The sequence below is a fragment of the Rhinoraja longicauda genome, chromosome 28, assembly GCF_053455715.1.
Source record: "Rhinoraja longicauda isolate Sanriku21f chromosome 28, sRhiLon1.1, whole genome shotgun sequence".
Classification (NCBI taxonomy): Eukaryota; Metazoa; Chordata; class Chondrichthyes; order Rajiformes; family Arhynchobatidae; genus Rhinoraja; species Rhinoraja longicauda.
This window is the reverse complement of record NC_135980.1, coordinates 22,399,712-22,422,471: the sequence shown is the minus strand read 5'-3', so window position 1 is coordinate 22,422,471 and position 22,760 is coordinate 22,399,712. Positions and strand designations below refer to the sequence as shown.

General features: G+C 37.9%; 1 protein-coding gene across 9 annotated transcripts in view; it reads left to right on the top strand.

Moving 5' to 3' along the window:
- The window catches only part of dot1l (DOT1-like histone H3K79 methyltransferase), a 72,231-nt gene that overhangs the window by 21,140 nt on the left and 28,331 nt on the right, over nt 1-22,760 (top strand). For 7 of the 9 annotated variants that reach the window (XM_078424101.1, XM_078424098.1, XM_078424097.1 and 4 more), the window contains exons 3-15: nt 28-102; nt 4,576-4,639; nt 6,332-6,560; nt 6,780-6,874; nt 7,378-7,440; nt 9,140-9,195; nt 11,510-11,589; nt 12,594-12,662; nt 13,708-13,814; nt 14,115-14,156; nt 16,773-16,850; nt 17,792-18,020; nt 19,241-19,354. In XM_078424101.1, coding sequence (XP_078280227.1) covers nt 28-102; nt 4,576-4,639; nt 6,332-6,560; nt 6,780-6,874; nt 7,378-7,440; nt 9,140-9,195; nt 11,510-11,589; nt 12,594-12,662; nt 13,708-13,814; nt 14,115-14,156; nt 16,773-16,850; nt 17,792-18,020; nt 19,241-19,354 — 1,301 coding nt within the window. Of the gene's footprint in view, nt 1-27; nt 103-4,575; nt 4,640-6,331; nt 6,561-6,779; nt 6,875-7,377; nt 7,441-9,139; nt 9,196-11,509; nt 11,590-12,593; nt 12,663-13,707; nt 13,815-14,114; nt 14,157-16,772; nt 16,851-17,791; nt 18,021-19,240; nt 19,355-22,760 lie in introns of those variants that run through there. The other 2 variants (XM_078424103.1, XM_078424102.1) reach the window with 2 other exon arrangements.

The window sequence follows — 22,760 nt, the reverse complement described above, 5'->3', positions numbered from 1 at the left end:
GAACATATCTCGTATATTTTGTTTCAGATGGGTTTGTGAAGAAGTCCCTGACCTTAAGCTTGCTATGGAAAACTACGTGCTAGTGGACTATGACACCAAATGGTAAGGATGTCTTCTGATAATTTTGAATTTAATTAACAATAAAATTAACATTTGATTGTGAGTCGTGCTGATGCTGAAGAGACGCATGTTATTTTGAAATATTATATCTAGTTTATGAGTACTGGTAGTTCTGCTATATTGTGTGTTTCCATAATGTTAACGGGATATAATGCGACTGATGAATTGGGGAACACTATTTGTATATGCTGGCCGTTTATGAAATGATTTCAAACGGTAACTAGAAAACCACGTGTTACTTTGGAGGATAGAAAGTGTTGGAGAAAATGCATAGGTGGTGTTTTGGATCGGGACAATTCTGCAGTCTGAAGCAGGGTCCCGACCTGAAAGATCGCCTATTCACTTTCTCCACAGATGCTGCCTGACTGGCTGAGTTATTCCAGCACTGTCTTATTTTGTAAACCAGCATCTGTGGTTCTTAATGTCTAAGTTACTTTGGAAATTGATGAGCAGAAAAACACTGTCTGGTTTTTAAAAAACCTGTCACGGTGAAGAAGAACTGTTTCCATAGAGGCTCTCAGCTGGTTTCACTGTATGGGCAGTGAAATTAACAAGCAATTACTTCGATTGATACTGGTGCAATTATACTATATTAAACAATGTAACTTTCATTAATTTTAGCTTGCAGTAACCCAAATTAACTTCCACTATAAAAAAACTTTCTGAAAATTCTGCAGAAAAAAATGTCAAGTACTCTCTAGTCCCAAACCACCACTTCCTTATTTGACACAACTGTTTTCTAAAGGAATTTTCTTTCATGTGGGATTTCTTACAACACAACGATCGTGTTGTAGCAGACCTACCTTTTGTGGAAATTAAGACAGTTGAACAAATTCCATATATTCATCTGAGAATATATTTTTTTAAAACCTCCAAACTGAAACATTGACTCTATTTCCCTTTGCACAGATGTAGTCTGACCTCAATATTTCCAGCAAATTTTTTCTTGGATTTTCTCAAAACTGCATTGTTCATTCTAAGGGATCAAAACTGCGAGCCACTTATTGGAATAGGCAGACCTTGGATTCTAAAAATAATGCATTCTTAAATACTCTTTGTGTTGTGATTGGTAAAGTTTGTGTGAGGGTTCTTTAATATGAAATGTACTTGAAAGCTCGCAGTATGAAAATTACTATTCAGTCTTAAACAATAAGGATGATGGTAATGTAAATTAGGTTTCATTGTTTAATCAACATGACCAAATTTTAAATGAATTTATTATTGTTCGGATCTTGCATTTTATTTTTGGGATAGGGGTGGCATATGAGACAGAGGATTATGGGCTGTTTACCTGAACCGCAGAGAGATTTGATTGAACTAAGAGATTTTCTATGTAGATGAGTACACCTGAATCGGGTTTTTTTTTGGTCTGACTATACTGAAATTGGCTGTTCTTTATGCAAGGACATCTATGCATTTGAAAAAAAAAGATATTTATTCAGGGAACATAGGTGTTACTGGAAATGCTGGCATTTATTGTCCATGCCTCATTGGCGTTGAGGTGAGGAGACATGTCCGATTTCTTTGTCCAAAGGTTATTAGTGAACCAAGTAGGCTTTTGCAATGGTCTACTGAAGTTTCAGGAATACAGTTGTTGACACTACATTCCAATTTAATTTGTGTAGGAAAGAAAACTGCAGATGCTGGTTTAAATCGAAGGTAAACACAAAATGCTGGAGTCACTCAGCGGGTCAGGTAGCATCTTGGGAGAGAAGGAATGGGTGACGTTTTGGGTCGAGACCCTTCACCTATTCCTTCTCTCCCGAGATGCTGCCTGACCCGCTGAGTTACTCCAGCATTTTGTGTTTACCTTCCAATTTAATTTAATTACTTAAATTGAAATTCTACAGGTGTCATTGAGGTATCCAAACTTGTCTTGCAATTAACGATCCAGAATCCTGACTGCTAAGTTAGGTGGTGTGTTATTGCAATTCATTGAACTAATTGGTTTTTTGACCCCTCCGACACATTCTTAGTCACATGTTCTAATTGTTTAACACTGCATCCAAATTGTGGTATTGGAATTCTCATTCTCTGAAAATTTAGTCCAGGAACACAGTACTCTGTTACTGTATTGTATGTTCAGTCCATTGTATAATCTGCACATTTATGTTTCTCTCTCATTTTCAATGCTTGGTCTCAATTTTCCGGCTTGAGATTGCTTATGTGACCTTTATTTGGCTGTGTAAATTAGGCTGAAGACTGGGCAATTGTGGTGGATTTTGTTTCTTCAGCTGACTTGTAGTTTTACAAATTCTCAAATCCTTTGTGGATGTAAATTGAATTAAAAAAATATCTCGTTGTCCACAAGATTAAACTAAATTAGTTTGATGTTGAATGCAGTTGTCAAAACATTTGAAGGCTTCAATCCTAAGTATGTTTCATTTCATCTTCCGCCTGCCCTGTGATTTGCAACTAATTTCCTACTCTGTTGGCTTCTGATTTCTGGCAAAATTAGTCTAAATTATGTTAATTTAGAACCAGGATTAAAAAAAAAAAATCCATGATTTTTTTATAAGGTGCATGAAAAACAAAGTTATGTCCTTTGCTGGTCATGTAAAAGAAGCATATGATTATCCACTATTCTTCATGTGGACACACCATTAAGAGACCCAATGGTTGTGGGTGAGCTTCATGGGTGAGCTTCATGGGTGCCCAGCAGTGCCCCTGACATCCCACATCCTGCAGCTAATGCACTGCAATAACATTCCTGCCATCACCAGTTTAAATATTTAAATTAAATTAAACACACAACTGATTCAAGTGCAGCCTCCTTGCCGCAGCCTCCTTGCCGCAGCCTACTCGCCAAAGACTCTTGAGCCAAAGACTCGTACTTTACCTCACCAAGGCACTTGAGCCAAAGACTCGCACTTTACCTCACCAAGGCACTTCCCCTCACGAAGGCCGCTCCCCGAGACCTGAACTTAATTTATCTAATCAAGTCACTATCCACACAACTAATTAGGATGTCTCAGCCAATCCACTCACTCGCTGGTCTGACTGCTGCTCCTCTGCGACCTTCAAGGTAATTGCCCCGAGCTGACTCTTGATGCTCTTTTTAAACCTCTCGAACTTTACTCACCTAGGAGAAAGCTATCCTTCAGCCAATCCACTCACACGCTGGTGTGGCTGCTGCACCTCTGCGACCTAGTACAGGGCCCTAGTGAGACCACACCTGGAGTACTGTGTGCAGTTTTCGTCTCCAAATTTGAGGAAGGATATTCTTGCTATTGAGGGCGTGCAGCGTAGGTTTACTAGGTTAATTCCCAGAATGGCGGGACTGTCATATGTTGAAAGACTGGAGCGACTAGGCTTGTATACACTGGAATTTAGAAGGATGAGAGGAGATCTTATCGAAACGTATAAGATTATTAAGGGGCTGGACACGTTAGAGGCAGGAAACATGTTCCCAATGTTGGGGGAGTCCAGAACCAGGGGCCACAGTTTAAGAATAAGGGGTAGGCCATTTAGAATGGAGATGAGGAAAAACTTTTTCAGTCAGAGTTGTGGATCTGTGGAATTCTCTGCCTCAGAAGGCAGTGGAGGCCAATTCTCTGAATGCATTCATGAGAGAGCTAGATAGAGCTCTTAAGGATAGCGGAGTCGGGGTATGGGGAGAAGGCAGGAACGGGGTACTGATTGAGAATGATCAGCCATGATCACATTGAATGGCGGTGCTGACTCGAAGGGCCAAATGGCCTACTCCTGCTCCTATTGTCTATTGTCTATTGACCTGCTGCTCTGGTCTCCTCCCTCATTCCATAGAAGAGCCCGTTTGTCAGTTAATTGCCTTTTGTAATTTGTCCCGAGTGTATTAAATAAAACTTGTGTAAGAGTGATCAGTGATCAAGAGGCCGAAGGGCCTGTTTCCATAGCTGTATCTATAAAACTAAGAAAGCCACAGAATCCATTTCTAAAGAAGCGCATAAATATTTTACTTACAGGCTTTGATAAATAAATTTCACTAACTGGAGCCTTTAAAAATATCTGAAAATGACTGGGATCTGACCAAGATACTTTTTTTCACCATAAGTTTGTTTTTTGACTGTATTATGTTGACTCTTAAAGATCCTTATTCAGAGTATTTAAGCTACATGTTTTTATGCACAGTGAGACTGAAGGTCGAAGATTGCATGTCAAAGTTTAGTCATTTGTAAATACTCCCTCATATAACCAAGATGATTAATCATTTTACTTATATTTATCATATCATATCATATCATATATATACAGCGCGGAAACAGGCCTTTTCGGCCCACCAAGTCCACGTCGCCCAGTGATCCCCGCACATTAACACTATCCTACACCCACTAGGGACAATTTTTTACATTTACCCAGCCAATTAACCTACATACCTGTACGTCTGTGGAGTGTGGGAGGAAACCGAAGATCTCAATGTTCAATTACTCAATGTTCACTTTGGTTCTTCAAATATTTACACTATTACTCTTCTAGTTTTGAGAGTATGCAAAAGCTATGTGAGAAGTACAACCGGGCCATGGATAGCATTCAGCAGTTGGTGAGTAATTTTGATTATTTATAGTATTTAAACAAAAGTTACCATTTATTTTAAATTTTAAGTTGTCCAACATTCAGCCCAAAACCCATCTTTGGTTTTATTGGTTTCATTGCCTTGTCAAATTTTTTGTTTCCTCGGGGTTTTTTTAAAAGATTATTTTCCATTCTTACAATGTGCATGTATCTCAACTTTGTGAAAGAAAATAACTGCAGATGCTGGTACAAATCGAAGGTATCACAAAATGCTGGAGTAACTCAGCAGGTCAGGTAGCATCTAGGAGTGAAGGAATGGGTGACGTTTCGGGTCGAGACCCTTCTTCAGACTTCAGAAGAAGGGTCTCGACCCGAAACGTCACCCATTCCTTCTCTCCTAGATGCTGCCTGACCTGCTGAGTTCATATCATATCATATCATATATATACTCTAGCATTTTGTGATACCTTGTATCTCAACTTTAGCGAAATCCAGGTTCCAGATGAGTACACAAACTCGTCTGAGAAACATTGTGTCCGAGATCCACTGTATCATGGGCCGAATTGGGGTTCAGAGTTGGTTCTGATTATATTTGGAGGCATGGTCACACATCCCCTTCCTATAATTGTAGTTTAATTTGGAAAAGTGGCGAGAAGGAAAGTTGACATTAGGTGTTGAAGGAAACCATTGACAAGTACTGAAATGCAAGAGTTAGGAAGGGAACATTTTTGACTGTCTTAAGCTGCCATCTGCTCCTAAATGGGTACATTTAGTAAGGATCTCCTCTTTGGTGTGTTATCAAATGGAGGAACTGAAGAGATACATGATTCATTCTTTCCCTGGACTCGGCAGTAGCACAATGGTTTCTTGTAGTCTATTTTGTACTTTGACATCTTCTTTAAAGAAGCGCTGTCTTGCTATTTTCGAATTTGGAATTTATTGGAAGGAGTGAGATTGCTCTGCATCTGTGACTGAAACCCGTTGAAAGTTTTTGGTTGCATTTAGTTTCTTTTAGAAATAAACTCTGCTCCATTCAAAGCACGCTTTTGTTCTAACTTGCCCTATCCCGTTCACTTCTTATCCCTGCGCTCAGTCATATACTTTGGCTCCCATTTTAGTACCTCTGTTTAAAATTCTCATGCTTCTTTGCATTTTTTATTGTCACACCATTAATGTGTCCATAATAATTCATCTGCGAGCTTGCCTTTTTTCAGTGACTTCCTCCAATCCTATAACTCCATGAGAAATGCTTGCACCCATTTGTAAAGTTAACACAACCTGCCATTGGCAACCATATCTTTCTCTAAGAATATCTTCAAGTTCTAGAATTCTCTTCAGGTTTTGAGGTACCTCTGCATTTTTCCACCTTAACATGCTCCTCAAAACATTTTGCCCATGGTTTAATTATATGCCTTAAATGTAGCTTTATATCATAACTTTATCCAATAGTAATCCTGGGAAGTAATTGTACTGTTGTCACACCACCTTGTAAATACAGTAGTTGTAGTTCGGAGGGGTAACTTGGGGAATAGAATTGTCAGTTTAGGATATAATTTGAGTGGATCATATTTGGTTTTCTGTTTTCCTTTTAAATGCTATTTTGTGGTGAGCAAAAGTTTAATTGAAGCTCCAACTTAATGCATTATTGTACAACCTTGCTCTAAGCTTAGACTAGCACAGAGTCGTGCTTCTAACCAAGTACATCTTCCATCTAATACAGTGGAAAGGGACAGCACTGCCTATGAAACTGAATACTCGCCCTTGCAATGGCCTGCTACGACATATTCTGCAACAGGTCTACAACCACTCAGTGACTGATCCAGAGAAACTGAACAATTATGAACCCTTTTCTCCAGAAGTTTATGGAGAAACGTCGTTTGATTTAGTCGCACAAATGATTAATGAGATCAAGATGACTGAAGATGATACATTTGTTGATTTGGGAAGTGGTAAGAAGTTTTATTATTTTATCAAGATAATTATGGGGAAAGGCTGAAGAATCTGTCTTGTGTTCATCTAATGTATCATTTACCCAAGTTAACAAGAGTAATTTATAGTGGGGGGGGAAATTAATAATTCTGGCTTATTTACTGATTGCTTCACATTGGATTTGTGTGTACATTTTTATGGAATGCGGACTGATTTTTGTTTTCCCTTTTCCCTTCAAGGAGTGGGTCAAGTTGTGTTGCAAGTTGCTGCAGCTACACAGTGCAAGCATTACTATGGTGTTGAAAAGGCAGAGATACCTGCAAAATATGCTGAGGTAGTGCAAAATTGGGCTAATTCTTTCAGGAATGAAGTTTGAAAGCACTTTGACATGAAAAGAATGTTAAACATTTGGAACTCTTACAAAATTGCATTTAATGCAATTAAATGCATTAAAGTTGGGTCGCTTGTTAGTTTTAAATCTGAGAGTGGTGAAATTTTTGTTGACTAAAGATTTTGTGGTATTTGGGGGAGAAGGTTGGTGTGTATACATGGGTCCTTCACAGTCGCCGAGTTAAAATCCCTCCGTAACAGCATTGTCTGTCTACCCATGCCTCAAGGACCGCAACAGTTTAAGACAGCTCATCACCTTTTCAAGGGCAATTAACATGGCAATTAAATTTCTTGCTCAGCCTGCAAAGTCCACATCCCTTGGATGAATAATAATAAAAATGTCTCTGATCTGGCATGATATCTTTGAAGCAGGCTTGAGTGAATTGATCAACCACTGTGTGTATAATCCAAATATTCATGGTATTATTGTTTCTCATTCTTACAAAGGCAATGGATACAGAGTTCAGGAAATGGATGCGATGGTATGGGAAGAAATATGGGGAGTACACTGTAAGTGTGTTTTATGCTAAGCTTCAGTCCCAAGCTACAAAAATATTACTTTAATTTAAGTGATGAGCGTTTTCTTGCAGTTAAAGTTTTTTACCTCCATGCATTAAAGGCACTTGCTAACCAACATTGCTAGTGTTGCATAGGTTACATTTTAAATCTCTTCATCTGCAAGATTCTTCCTGCCCCATCTTAAATGAAATCACCATTTGAATCCATCTTCCAACATGTTCTGCCTACACGTGTCCCATCGCTTCACTGGCACAGCTGTGAAACAAGGGAATGATGGTGAACATTTAAACTTGCTCCAAATGTTTCCAAAATTTTCAAATCCAACGCCTTTCCTGCTTAATTAGGATTGTTTTGAAAGACCTCGATAGAGTGGATGTGGAGAGGATGTTTCCAGTAGTTGGAAAGGGCACACTCAGAATGGAAGGATGCATCTTTGGAATAGAGATGAGGAGGAATTTCTTTAGCCAGAAGGTGATGAATTTGTGTAATTCATTGCCATCGTTGGCTGTGGAGGCCTTTATTAGTAAGGGTGCCAAATGTTATGCGAAGAAGGCAGGAGAATGAGGTTGAGAGGGAAAAATAGATCAGCCATGATCGAATAACTGAGCATTCTCGATGGGCTCTATGGCCTAATTCTGCTCCTATTTCTTAACGTCTTATGGTTTTTAGCTAAGCCTGGTTTACCTCTATATCGTGCTACGATGCCTTTCGGTTACATTTTAAAGGAAAACGCACAAGGATATTACTGGGTTTTTAACTAGTTTGTTTTGAGGTGCAATTATGTATGCAAAAGCAGACAATTGTGTGCAATAAGAAACTAATGAAAGCATGGATTATTTTCATGGAATCTGTTGAAACCAGAATGCTGGAAAGTTATTGAGAGAGCAGCATAACTCTTCAGTTTACATCCATCTAAATGAATACAAGGGGGCATCGTGCAATGAATCCTAGAAGATGTAATTTGCCTGCATTACCACACCCTCTTTAATGCTGTACTGAAACCACCAGTATGTCTAATGTAGCTTGCGCTGCAGTTTTAGTTCCAGACCCCTTTGACTTGCTAACTAAGTTTTGAGTTTGTGTAATCTTAGAGTTGTTTCAGTTGAGTTAGCTCTTTGTTTTTTAATTTGCTTGTTAAATTTCAGTCTGTCCACCCTAGGTTAACAGTCTGTATGCATTCTCTGGCATTGCACATGAATATTCTTATTTTGCTGAATATAATTTTACTCGCAAGTCTATCTAAATATAGATCCACAATCCTTTTTTCACTTGAAAGGCGGATTATAATAGACCAAGACTATTCGTGACTCATCAACTTATTGTGATCATTGTTATATGTGAGTATAATTATATACTCACATGTGAGTATAATTGTTATATTATAATTATAGAATGTGGGAACTTTAAACTTGCCTCCCACGGTTGTTCAATTGGGCTCAGACATATTGTGAAAAGAGCATCTGTACAAAACTCTATAAAAGATCTTAGTAATTGTCCGGTAATGCTATGAATTCCAAGGTTGAAATATTTGGAGGAAAAAATAGCGATGTTACTGAAAAGCCTGGACAGTGAACAATAAGTTCTGAATCGGTAATCGCTGAAGATTTTTTTAAAAGTGCAAGCATGTATTTTTCTCCAATGTACAGGAAAATTCTGTTTTGCTACTTGAGCTATCTCTTGTTTCTTTCAGCTGGAAAGAGGTGATTTCCTTTCTGAAGAATGGAAAGAAAAAATTGCAAGTACAAGGTGACCAGTCCAACAGCAAAATATATTTCAGTTTGCAATTTAAGATTTATTGTTGCTGTTGAGGTTTGTGCATTTATCTTTGTAAACAGGAGCCATAACTTTGAAGAAAAGTAGTACAATTTCAAACGGACTTTACACCCAAGTTGCTGACTTGCATTCAAATAAGTTCTACACAATCTCCACAAATCATGGGCAACACTTCTTTCAAAAAGACCACAAAAAAAGTGCTAGAAAATGAATAATAGTCATTGTAATGATAATCCAGAAACTGAAGCATTCTAAGAGAAATTGATTTCAAATCTGTAACCACCTGAGAATTTGAAGTAGTGCTTTTATTAAAAATCTAGAAGTAAAAAGCCTCCATAATTGAAAACTACCTTGAACCTTTCAGATCATTGCCGTTGGTTCACTGATGTATTTTAGAATAGGAATTTGGCCATCGTTAACCATTCTCACTGACGGATGACGCCTGTTAGACATCAGTGTGGTTGACAGCCCATCGAAGCACTATAGCAGTACACATGGTTGCACGTAAATGTTTACAGTGATTCAAGGAGACCTTCCACTGTGCATGCAGCGCATGTGTGGATGAACAATTAATGGCTTCCTTCATTTGAGAGTGAACACGAATATGGTCTGTCTGCAAGATCACGAGGAGTCTGTTAATTGAAACTTGTTTTTCAGTATTTCCTTATTGAATATTTCCTTATTCGCATTTGGGTCTTTTCTTTGATTAATCCTTGAACCAAGACTAATACTGCATCTTTTCTGGCTGGTTATGCTAAGGTCTTGGTTGTCCTCACAAGCACAGTTATTAGTATGATCTCATTGTTTCTATAATCTGGTATGAACTATCCTTCCGTTTGTTAATAACAAGACTTAAACATGTTCCTGATTCATGTCAGATGTGCTATTATGCTTTGTGATAGTCTTCTCAGCTATGCATTAGTAGTCTTTTGTATAAAAATCAATGTATTGTCTTTCATGTGTTTAAAAAAATGCCTTGCAACCAGTTCTCATTTTAAGTGGCATTTAATCATGGCAACTATATTATCTTATGTTTTTAATGAACACATGCACAAATGTATTTGACAATGTTTACAAGATGGCAAAGGAACTATTAATTTGAATGCCAAGGTTGCTGAGAAGTAAGTTAAGAGACTGCTAATTGGATTGCATAGTTGCAGCATTATGTATGTTCTTCATTTAAAATAGACTTCTCACGCTGGGCAGCTTGCCCAGACTTGTAGGCTTGTAGGTTCTTTTTCTCTTTGAACCCCCTTTCCTTCACTCTAGTAAAACATCCCCAGGTACTAATCGTGATTTTATATCTAACAAATGCTTCATTTTTACCTTCAAGTAATTTGTTCGGTATTTGAAAATTGGCATTAGGATTGTATTTAGTCCCAAATTTTTTAGACAGATTTGACTTTTTGGTGAGTTGTTCTTGGACCCCTCTCAGTTTCCTCCTAAAATGGTCGCAGTTTATTTGGATTAAAATTTGCTATCTTCAAATCTGCTTTCCCATCGGAATTGAGGGTTTTGCTCTGTAGTAGCTGCAAGGTTTAAAAAAATATATATTTCATTTTTAGTTTTGAATCAAGTCTTTTTAGGGCTTAAAAGAAAATTAACTTTCATAAAGTCACTGCTGAAAAAATTGTAGTACATGTTATGAAATAATTTAGAAAATTCTGAGCGACTCTGCTATTTGGCAATTGCTATGAAAAGAGTAGAGGACTTAATATTTCAAAGCTTGAGAAAGATTTAAGAGAACTGAGGGGCAATTTCTATACTCAGAGGGTGGTGGGTATATGGAACAAGCTGCCAGAGGAAGATGCATAGGTGGGAACAGTAGCAGTGCATAAAAGACGTTTAGACATGTACGTGGATAGGAAAGGTTTAGAAGTATCTGGGCCAACATAGACAAATGGGACTAGCCCAGTTATAAAACCTGGTCAGCATGGACAAGTTGAGCTAAAGGGATTGTTTCCATGCCATATGACTCCAGCTGCTTGAGTGTTTCAAATTCTTTGTATTGTCTATTATTGTATTGTTATTTCATTAGTTTATACTTTGGTAATAACTGTTTGAAATGTTCTCTTAATTCATTGACATTTTCACATCTACAGTTGTCAACTGATCCTTGGCACCATGTTAAATAATGCAAATGTTTTCAATTGTTAGTATTTTGAGTTCTTGTATGCTTTGGCACAATGTAACATTTAACACAATGAATTAATGTAATTATATGTGCATTGCTTTAGGTTACAATTGTGAATGGTTGAAAGATTATATTTTCAGTATTTCTTTACAGTGTTGTGTTTGTGAATAATTTTGCCTTTGGTCCCGAGGTGGATCACCAGCTGAAGGAGCGATTTGCAAATATGAAGGAAGGTAAGAAAACCCGTTGGCCTTCCTCTAAACTTTTGTTAGTGTCGAATTTTGCTCGGTTGCTCAAAATCAACTTTTTTTCCAAAATTGCAATAGTAATATTAGATTGTAAATCTAGGTCACGTTTTAATCTGAATTTAGAACCTAATTGTTCTTGATTCATATTTTTGCAATCCTGATAATACTTTAAGTGGACATGGAGTTTTCAATTTCAAAGTGATGATCTGAAAATAGCTAAACCTCTTTCTTGTAGCAAATGGTTAGGGTAGGGTAGGTCTGGGTAGGGTAGCACCAGATTGTTGAAACTGAAAGTGCCTGGATGTATTCTGTGCTGTTTTGATTCAGTGAAATTCTTCAACAGGAGTGTACATTGTACTCCCTTCTATTTTATAGGTAAAATGTGACTTGGGTTTCTTAAATTAGTATTAGATGTGCATTAAGTGAAGGTTAACTGTTAGGTTGTCAAGAGTGAACGAAGATTGCAAACAGGGTAATCAACTAAAACCTTTTAAAATCATTTTTCTGTAAATTTATGTTCACATACTTCCCCTAACTTGTTCAACAGTTTTCTGTGAATATGGGCACTTGGTTGGGTATGTTATACGGTCCATGGTAAATTTCTCTTTCAATTCATTTTGTATTTGACTTTGGTCTATGCACATCTCCCCATCCCCTACTAGATCTACTTGGTCTGGTCATCTCCAATTATTCCCATTTTCATTAGAAACAAATCAAATTGAATAGCAATGGTTTATAACCTATCTTTGTGTCAGGGGATACAACCCTATTTGATGGTTGTTTAAGGTCATGGGTGTTTTGGGTGTAGGCTAGTAGTTAGAACTTGTAAACCAGTCAAACAAGACTGTATTCTAGTTTTGTAACTTTTTAATTGACTAACCTATGCATATATTTGTATTTAAATTGAGATCACTATTCATTGTATTAATTTGAAATGGCAAACAATTAATTTTGAAGAACACAAATGGTGTTTGTTGTCATTTTCACAGGTGGCAAAATTGTTTCTTCCAAGCCCTTTGCACCATTGAATTTCAGAATAAACAGCAGGAATTTGAGTGGTAAGTTTTCACTTGGTGTTAAATATCTTTGGAAATCTCAAAAATAATATGGTTCCAACCATATCCGTCAATCTATTTTGTCAAAATTATACATTGATAAAAAATTAAATTGCATTTTTATGACTAATTTCTTAAACTTCGTTCTCAATTAAAAAAAAAAAATTGAATTGGATGAAATGCATTAGGAATGTCAATATTCATGTCTCTCTTTCAAAGTCCTTTGCTGGTCTACGATAATCAATTAGTTTTGTCTCTGCTTATGACAAGAGTATCATTTTATACTTAAGCAAAGTGAAATTTCTGTTTAATAGAAGCTAAGTTAAGTAGTTTCTTAATTTTGTTATCTTACTGCTGTGCTGTCTGCCTGTGTGTGGCTCAACATTTTTGCCCAGGAGGGAGCAGCAATTCTTTACTATTTACTTTCATTACTGAGTGGACGTTGCTTATCTTGCATGAACATTGCTGTAGTAAATAGAATAATTTGGGAAGCAAGCTTCTCAAATATTTAACTAGTACTTTATAGTATTTTAAGTAACTGGCAACATGCAATATCATATGACCTTTATGGAGGGAACATCCCATAGTGCTTCAGAAAGCACAGATGTAAAGCAATAATTATTTTCGGAGAAACAGTGGGTCAGAAAGAGACTTATGAAGCTGAACGATAGATGGGAATTTAAGGTTTTTTGAAAGTTGCCCTAAAAATAGTCAATGTGTTTTGGTGAAATCAAAAATTCATGTTTTGAAACAAAGATGCTTTTTGGGCATGTTCTGGAGTCTGGTTGTTTTAATTGCTGGAGGTGACAATTTTGGATCATGTTAGTTTTCATATTTTCTTATTGGGGAAATCTTGGAGATAAATCCAGTGCAGTTGAAATTTATTGCAATAGGTACACAATTACACTCAGTAATCTATGGAAAGGCCACTCATTGCTATTGAATTACTATACTTGAAATTTGATTATAAAAACACAAGAAAATATTTCTACAATATTTAAACTTGAATTCAACAAAAAATATTTGTTTTTAATGTGACTCTTCAAAGATATTGGCACTATCATGAAGGTCGTGGAGTTATCACCACTGCGAGGCTCAGTTTCATGGACTGGAAAACCAGTCTCCTACTACCTGCATACAATTGACCGGACCATAGTAAGTAACAAAACAGGTTTTCTATTCAGTTGCTGGGAAATTTCCTTGCTTGTCCTACGGAGAACACTGTTCTTTTCATGTTTGTCTTAATGGTTCTGTGTAGTGCTTGGAGTATTTTAGGTTTCTAGATGACTGCAGGAGTAATATTATTGATTTTAAAGATGTCCTTAACTTTTTTCTTATACGACAATAATTTTTAGTACAAAGTTTCATAGGAAGGCAAATTGGTAGTCAAATTGTGTATTGCCTTTTGAGTCCCAGCTAGATGATAACAAATGATCATTTTTGTTTTTATTTCAGCTTGAAAACTACTTTTCTAGTCTCAAAAATCCAAAACTCAGGGTAAGTTATTTTTGAGCTGTTTATAATTATTGCTGTCAACATAGCAAATTCGTGAATATGAAGTAAATAAAAATATTACTCTTGAACTTTAATGTTTATTACATGTGTTTTTTGTATTTGGTGTTCTACATATGTTCTACATATGTTTACCTCTACACTTATCGGAGTGTAGTTATCTTTCTTCCATTTAAAAGAAATATGTGGAAAGATCTTTGAGGAAAACTGAGCATACATATAATGCTAAGCATCTATTAATCTATTATTTCATAAACACTTCCAATAACGAGAACCTGTGTGAATTGTAGCGAATAACTGCTGATTCCCATGTTCAAATGTCTTTAGATAATTCCTATTTATTCTATTTTATGATATTTGAGGAGGCCATTTGCCCATCGAGTCTAGTTTGGCTCTTGGTGCACACCCCATGTCACCCACTTCCCACTTATTTATACCGACAGGAAGTGACACAGCTGGCGTCCTGGTGCCATCGCAACAACCTGGAGCTCAATGCTCTCAAGACAGTGAAACTAATTGTAGACATTCGAAGAGATCCCACTCCCCTCTCCCCACTCAAGATCAACGACACCATAGTCACATCTGTGGAGTCATTTAAGTTCCTTGGAACCATCATCTCCAGGGACCTTAAATGGGGGGCCATCTTCGACTCCACAGTCAAAAAGGTCCAACCGAGGATGTACTTCCTGCGGCAACTGAAGAAACACAATCTGCCACAGACAATGATGGTCCAATTCTATACTGCTATCATTGAGTCCGTCCTCACCTTCTCCATCATGGTCTTGTTTGGCTCAGCCACCAAGCACGACATCCGGAGGCTGCGACGGATCGTTCGCACAGCTGAGAAGGTTGTTGGCTGTAACCTTCCCCCCATTGACGAACTACACGGCAAGGGCCAGGAAGCGAGCGGGCAAGATCATCTCTGACCCCTCTCACCCTGGCCACAAACTCTTCGAAGCACTTCCCTCTGGAAGGCGACTCCGGACTGTCAAAACAGCCACAGCCAGACATAAAAACAGCTTTTTTCCACGAGTGATAGTTTTACTCAATAACCAAAGTCTGTAGTCTCTTTTTTGCTCTGGTTTATTGTCGCCCACATGTTTAGACCGTAATGTTGTATCCTTATTATTTTGATGTGTTTATGCTTTATTCTTGATTGTTAACTGTATGTTTGTGTTGTCATTTGTGAGAGGAGCACCAAGGCACATTCCTTGTATATGCATACTTGGCCAATAAACTTATTCATTCATTCATTCATTTCCCTGAACCCAATTCCCCTTCTCATGCCCTTTTAACACCCACTAATTCTAGCACCCATTATAGTCGTGGTTGATTTCAGTAGCTATTTAACTGATCATACAACGTATCTTTGGGATCTGGGAGGAAACCATAGACACAGAGAAGGTGCACCCTCCCCCCAACACTGGAGGTCAGGATCAAACCTGGGTTGCTGAGCTGTGAGGCAGTAACACTATCCTTTGCACACTGTCACTCCAACTACATATAAAGTAAAATATTGTCCTACGATTTAATCTGTTCTCCCCACCACCCCTCCCCTCCCTTCCCATCATACTGCATGGCAATTTCTTTATTATAGAAAGAAGGGCACCATTTGTTTTCTGCTTTATCTTTCTGAACTTCAGTCCTGTGCATTGATAGATCCATTTTCATTCAACCATCTTGCTTACACCCCAACAGTACAAATATTGACTTCTCTAACTTCAAGTAACACACACTCTCTCTCTCTCTCTCTCTCTCTCTCTCTCTCTCTCTCTCTCTCTCTCTCTCTCTCTCTCTCTCTGTCTGTCTGTCTGTCTGTCTGTCTGTCTGTCTGTCTGTCTGTCTGTCTGTCTCTCTCTTATCACATTTTATCTCTGATTGCTTTGTTGTTTCCTTCTAGCTAACTAGGAGAATAGATCTATTCTACACCTTTCTTGATCTCCACCCCCTTTGTTGCCTTGACACTTGCTTACTGTAGATTGTGCATGCCAGTTCACCTTCACTATATATATATATATCGCGTCACATTCACTATGCATGCTGCACATTCCACACACGATCCAGTCCGGATCTTCACTCCCTCCTTGACTATATACGCTGCCGGTCGCTGCCTTCCAGGCAGACCGAGACCAGACTGAAGACGATAGCATGTATTGTTACCTCCGCTTGAGTACAAATAAACTATGAGTTGCAACTCTTGTGTATTGGCATGAATACACAACACTTACCTCTGTATCTCCCCCTCCCCTTCCCTGACTCTCAGTCTGAAGAAGGGTCCCGACCAGAAACATCGCCCATTCCTTCTCTCCAGAGATGATTCGTGTCCTGCTGAGTTACTTGAGCATTTTGTGTCTATCTTTTGTTTACTAACCAAATATTTTGTACAGAGCAAGGGTGAAATAAGTTTATTTTTTTGCCTCTTTATGGAGGTTGTTCTGCACTTGAATCTACTGCAGGTTTAAATGATGTTTGTTTTCTGATTTATAAAACTATGTCCATTTGAAAAATGTCATCCCACATTTTTGAGAAATCGGAAGTGATGAAAATGCATGAATCTTGTACACCACACAATATGGATGAAATTTTGATATTTGGTTTCAGGAGGAACAAGAGGCAGCTAGACGTAGACAACAAAAGGAAAACAAAGAAAACAAGAGTAGTACAACAACTCCAACCAAGGTGAGGTGATGTTTAATTTGCATGAAATCTGTTTTATAGACCATCTCATTATGAAAGTGTAATTGCAGTATATACTGTTTGAATAACTCTTGTGGTTCATCAACCACACTCGTCTCTTTGTAATCCCTTTCCACATTCCACAATTCCTATTGAATTATCTAAGCATCTTTTATCTTCATCTTGGATAGAGGACACTGGGATCTAAGCATCATTGGAAATGCCATCATTTACTACTTGGGGAGTTGCAAACCATTAAGGTTGGCAGATTTCCTCCGCTGAGGGCGTTCATGCCTGACTGAACACTTGATTCCAAAGAGTTGCCTAGATTTCTCTTTTTAGTAGCACATTGGCGCAAGTGTGGAGCTTCTGCTTCACGTTGCCAGAGACCCACAATCGTTCCTACCTTGGCTGCTGATTGTGTGGACTTTGCGCTTTCTCCCCATGATTGCGTGGGTTTGCTGCGGATGCTCCGGTTTCCTCCAACATGTGCTGATTTGTAGGTTAATTGGCCTCCGTAAATTGCCCTAGTGTCTAGGGAGTGGATGAGAAAATGGGATGATATAGAACTTGTGTGAACGACTGATTGATGGTCAGAGTAGACTCAGTGGGCTGAAGGGCCTGTTTCCACGCTGTATCTTTCAATCAATTTTTCTATCAAGACGCTTTGGTATGCTTTCTGTCTCCTTGACATTTGTTTGCTCACCTCTGCAACTTGCAGACACAGCCTAGATATTTTAGAATTTGTGGATAAAATACTAAATGAAATACAAATTTTTAAGCTTTTCCTGAAAATCCTTTTAACCAGCTGACTTGGAAGGCAAGTCTGTATTAAGAGCAATACTAATTTTATTGCCAGAAACTTGGCTTTAATTTTCAATGATCAATAAAGGAGACTCCATATTATTTGTATTCCATAGTAATTCTAATGCTATCATTGATAGGATTCTGGTCCTGAAGAGGAGAAAATTGGGGTAACCGGAATGAAGAAATCATCTTCACCTGCTAAACCACGTAAAAACAAAATAATTAATAAAGGCAAGAGAATTGCAGTTAGAAAAAGAGGCCGCCCCAAGAAAATGAGCACTGCAATTTCAAAAAGAAATACAAAGAAAAGCCAATCTGCACTGGATCTTTTACATGCTCAGACTCTCTCAGCATCCTCGCCTCAGGGTAAGTTCAGCAGTCAGCTTGACTTTGTTTTGTCTCGACTGAGTTATCTGGTGAGTCCTGATTTTGTGCCTAACAATGTCAGATTATTCGGTACCAATAGACCATGCGAGTGAAAATTCTGAGTCCAAATTTTGTGCGCCTCTGCGACAGATTAATAAATGACAGATTGTTCAGTACCAGTAGACCAAGCAAACAATCTTGGCCTCGACTGATATACAGTTGAAATTTTCTAATAGGATTTATGGATCTGAAGAGGAATGTGAAAATTGTTCTCTTTACATAATAAGCCCTGTTGTCCTTTTTGTTCATTTTTACTTGTGTTCACTAACTTAAATGCACCAAGAAAAATCTGCACATGTGATTAGATTACAATATTGTGAAAAGCATGATCTTTTAAACCAAATGCATTCAATATTTTCATTTCTAAATACACTGTTGATAAGTTGCATTTAATTATTTTGAGCTTTTGTCACTTAATCTGAGGAGAATTTGCCAGTTCCTCAGTTTCCAACAGTGTACAGATCTCTGTACTGTAAGATCAGTGGTTTATTGATTATTGTGTAACTGGTCTACAAGTTTTCAGAGAAGAATCTGGTGAATATTGAATAAGGGTTAGCTGATAATTAAAATTAGTTAACAAAAACATGGTGCTAAATTTAATCTGTCAATTGATTTTATTTTGCATGTTTCTGAGTGTTTTCAAAATAACCGTTTTATCTACGAGGATTCAGTATCTACAAATGTGGACTCTATTGGGATTGAAATAATCAGATTATTTGTGAAAATATAATATCTAAACCTGCATAGAATAAGGCAGAAATAGACTTTGGTAATTGACAAGAAATAATGAAAATATTGATTAGGCAATGATGTTAAATGTGGCTGAATGTCTCGTTTTCATTGTACTTTGGCACAATAACTTGCTATTAAAATTCATTTGCACTTTTAAAGATGTTATGTTGGCCTTGTTTCTTGTATACATATTTGATTCTTTAATTACAACAGATGGAGTTCAATACCAATTTTGGCTTCGCCCACATGCATTGTGTCAATATGCTGTTTCAGCTTTGTAAACATTTTTGGCAATCTTTGATAATGTAGTTGAGAGCCATTTGTACTTATCTTGGGTGCCATTTAGCTAAATCACTTGGTTCATTACAACTGATAATTATAAAATTGTAGCACGGGAAAACCTTTACTAAATTGCTTTTGTTTTTCAGATGCATACAAATCACCTCATAGTCCATTTTACCAACTACCTCCCAAAGTGCAACGCTATTCACCCAATCAGTTTTTACTGGGTCCTACACCACCTGCACTACAGAAGCTGCTAGGTGAGTAATACAGCATTTACTGAGTGAACTTGGATATAATTTTATCTGTTTGCATAGAATTTCATGGCTCCACTAGACTTTGCAAATGTAATTTGGTTCTTTCCGCTCTCGTCTTCACAAAGCTGTCATACCTCCAACACTGTTCTATCTCAAATGTTTGCTGCTGAATGGCAGGGTTCTAGGGAGTGTTAGAGGGCAGGTACATAATTCCTAAAATGCCATCACAGGTAGATATTGGAATGTTATGTTACAGTTCTACAAGACGTTGGTGAGGTCACATTTGGAGTATTGTGTTCAGTTTTGGGTACCCTGCTAAAGGAAATATGTTGTTAAACGTAAAGGGTGCAGAGAAAATTTACAAAGATGTTGCCAGGACTTGAGGCCCTTAGCTATAGAGATGTTGGGTGGGTTAGAACTTTATTCCTTGCTTTGCAGAAGGATGAGGGGTGATCTTATCCAGGTGTACAAGATCATGAGGGGAACAGATAGATGCAGAGTCTTTTGGCAGCTAATTGTGGGGAACCAAGTAACTTAAAAATTCTAATTGATGTCATCCAGCAGTCAGGTATGAAACTTGGGTGATAATAATGGACTGAAAATTGTGCAAGCAGACCTGGGGCTGTTACTATTTCTGCCCAAACCTTTGTTTCTTTAAGCTGTGGGCTGGGAACATGCTATATGTATCTTGGCACAGCTCAGCTGATGTCATTTGCAGTGATTCCACGACAAGTGGAACCATCGACCTGGGTGAATCCATTTAGGCCTTTACTTGTAGTGTACTTTTAAGTTAGTTTGAAATAACTGGCAGATGTAAAATCCATCAGATTCCTTACACATTATTAACCAGAAACTGGTATGATGTGACAGGTCTTTGTTATGGCAAAATCTGCGGATAGATCCTTGAAGCTGGGCAACCCTCATCTGATCTTGGCTGAAGATTGCAGTCTACAAGGCAAAAGTATTTCCCCTTCTGGTTAAGGCCAACCACATGGGATGCTGCTGGTAAAACTGATTTTATTTTTGACTCCGTTATATCCAATTAAATCAAGCAAGGATTAAACACTTTTATACTGGTCTTGTTTCACCTTAAACTTCGGTCTAAAAGTACAAAATAGAATTTAGATTGGGAGACTAAAGGCACAATAATTACTACCGTTTGTATTTGTCATAGCTCTTTTAATGTTACAAACCATCCCAGGGTGCTTAATGATTGTTACCAGTCAAAACCTGCTCATAGAAAAAGATAATGAAAAAAGTCAAAAGAAGTTTAAGGTGTATCTCAAAGCTAAAAAATGAAGAGCTGCAGACAGGTTTAAGGAGTAAATTCCACAGCACTTTACAGCTAAGACACAAACAGTCAAGATGGAGCTTTGCAATTTTGGAATGATAATCTGGTACTGGTGGAATGCTGTTGGTCAGTTATAGAGTTGGATGAAGTTGCATAGACAGTAAGGAGCAAAGTCTTGGAGGGACTAGAAAATGAGGATGAGAATGTTCAGAGTTAACCATGGTTCAACCTGGAGCCAGTATTGGTCTGAGTATTGGGCTAATGGGTGAATGTGACTTGGTGCTTCCAGCATGCGCAGAGTGTGACATCAAGTTAATGGAGAGTTGACTGAGGGAGTTTGGTTAAGTCTGCATTGTCAGTCGAGAAGCAACAAACAGTTAGTTGAGGTCTTCAGCAACATTACAACTTAGTTGGAGTATTGCGGTGGAATGCTACAGAGCTGCAAGATGGTGGTGTGTGGCTATGTGTCCAGAGGTTCTAGTTCATTGGCAATTGCCAGGGATGTAGTGTTGGTGAATAAGGAATGGAGTTTTCAACTAATTGCAGTAACTTTGGGATAACGTCAAGTAAGTTTTTCAGGCTTGTGTTGAAAGACAGCAAAGAATAGGGAACTAGGAACTAACACAAGACCTGGAGCAAAATGTCTGTATGATAGAACTCCTCAGAAGAAAGCAATGACCAGTTTCAAGAGTGTTTAATTATCACGTGCTCCTGGACTGAAGCAATTACATTCTATCTTGATGCACCTTGCAGGAACATTCAACACAACACAGCAAACAAATATACAATATGTTATCAGTTATCCTGGCTAAAGCAGACCACGATGGTGCAAGTCAAAATACACAGTGCAGTTTTGGAACCAACATGTGTTATGCAGCCAGAGGAAGAGTTTGACACTAAGCAAGGTTAGAGAAGCAGAAATAAAACGTTGAAATGGGTGCAACACTGCCTGTAGTATTCAGCAAGCATTGTGAATTCTGAACATAAAGTGGATCGATATAAATCCAGTTGTTGGCATGTGTTCGTACTGATGCAGAAGGGGAAGCAGACGGAAGGAGATATTCAACTTTGAGCTAATGAAGCACAATCTGTAGATTTGATATTGAAGGAGCAAGACAGGATATCGTTTCAGCACTGAAAGGTGACTGAGTTGAATGTTGAAGGTTGCAGCTGGAGATAACAGCTGAGCCAATTGATGGACTAGAAGTAGGAAGGGTTGATGGGATGTCAAAAGGCTTCAATTTTGTCCTTCAAAGGGAAAGAATTTTAATTCGTATCTTGATGATTAAAAAGATACTTGAAGTATTGCAGCACAACCTTGAAGTACAGGAGGAGAATGTCTATGCATGTAAAAGTGTAATTTTATGCCATTGAAAGTAAGTGACTGAAAAGAAACTGCCATTACACTGTGGAGATTGCAGCCAGAGCTCTCCTCCTTTCATTCATGCAACGTTCTGATTTTACATCGGCACACTGTGTCCCAGCTGAATTGTGCCGGAGAGATCCTGCATTGAATGTAAAGAGAGGATTCGGAGAGAAATATGGAATTATATTGCACTTCTACAGCATGGTGTTTGTGGTTTTGATTACTGTTGTGCTATAGAGGAGGTGGATGATGTTCAGAGGGAGAATTATTATAGTGAAAATTTGCTAACACTGAGGAGATTCCTTAAATCTGTTCTTTGTTAAAAGTTAGGTTTCAAGATCCTCTTAATTTTTACGACAGCCACTTTGATCAGAGGGAAAATGCCCAAAGTAATTAACCCTGTAATACTTTTGCTTTTATTTGTTGTCCTGCTTCGAACCTTCTTCATAGGCAAACTGACAGGTTGGTTTTTCAGCAGTATGGTGCACGCACACTGGGGTAGGTAGGTTGATAGTGTATTCATGAATGCTACCATATTTTATGTTCAAAGTATGCTTTTAAATTTTGAAATAGAAAATGCTGAAAGGACTCAGCAGCTCAATACTACCTGCTGAATGTTTTCGGCATTTTTCTAAGAATTTAAAATTATAACGACTGCATTTTTTGTGTGCTTTTCAATAACTTCAAAGTTGAGTATTTCTTGTGCAGTCCTGTGAAATGTGACTGGAAGTTAAATATTTTCAGCACAAATT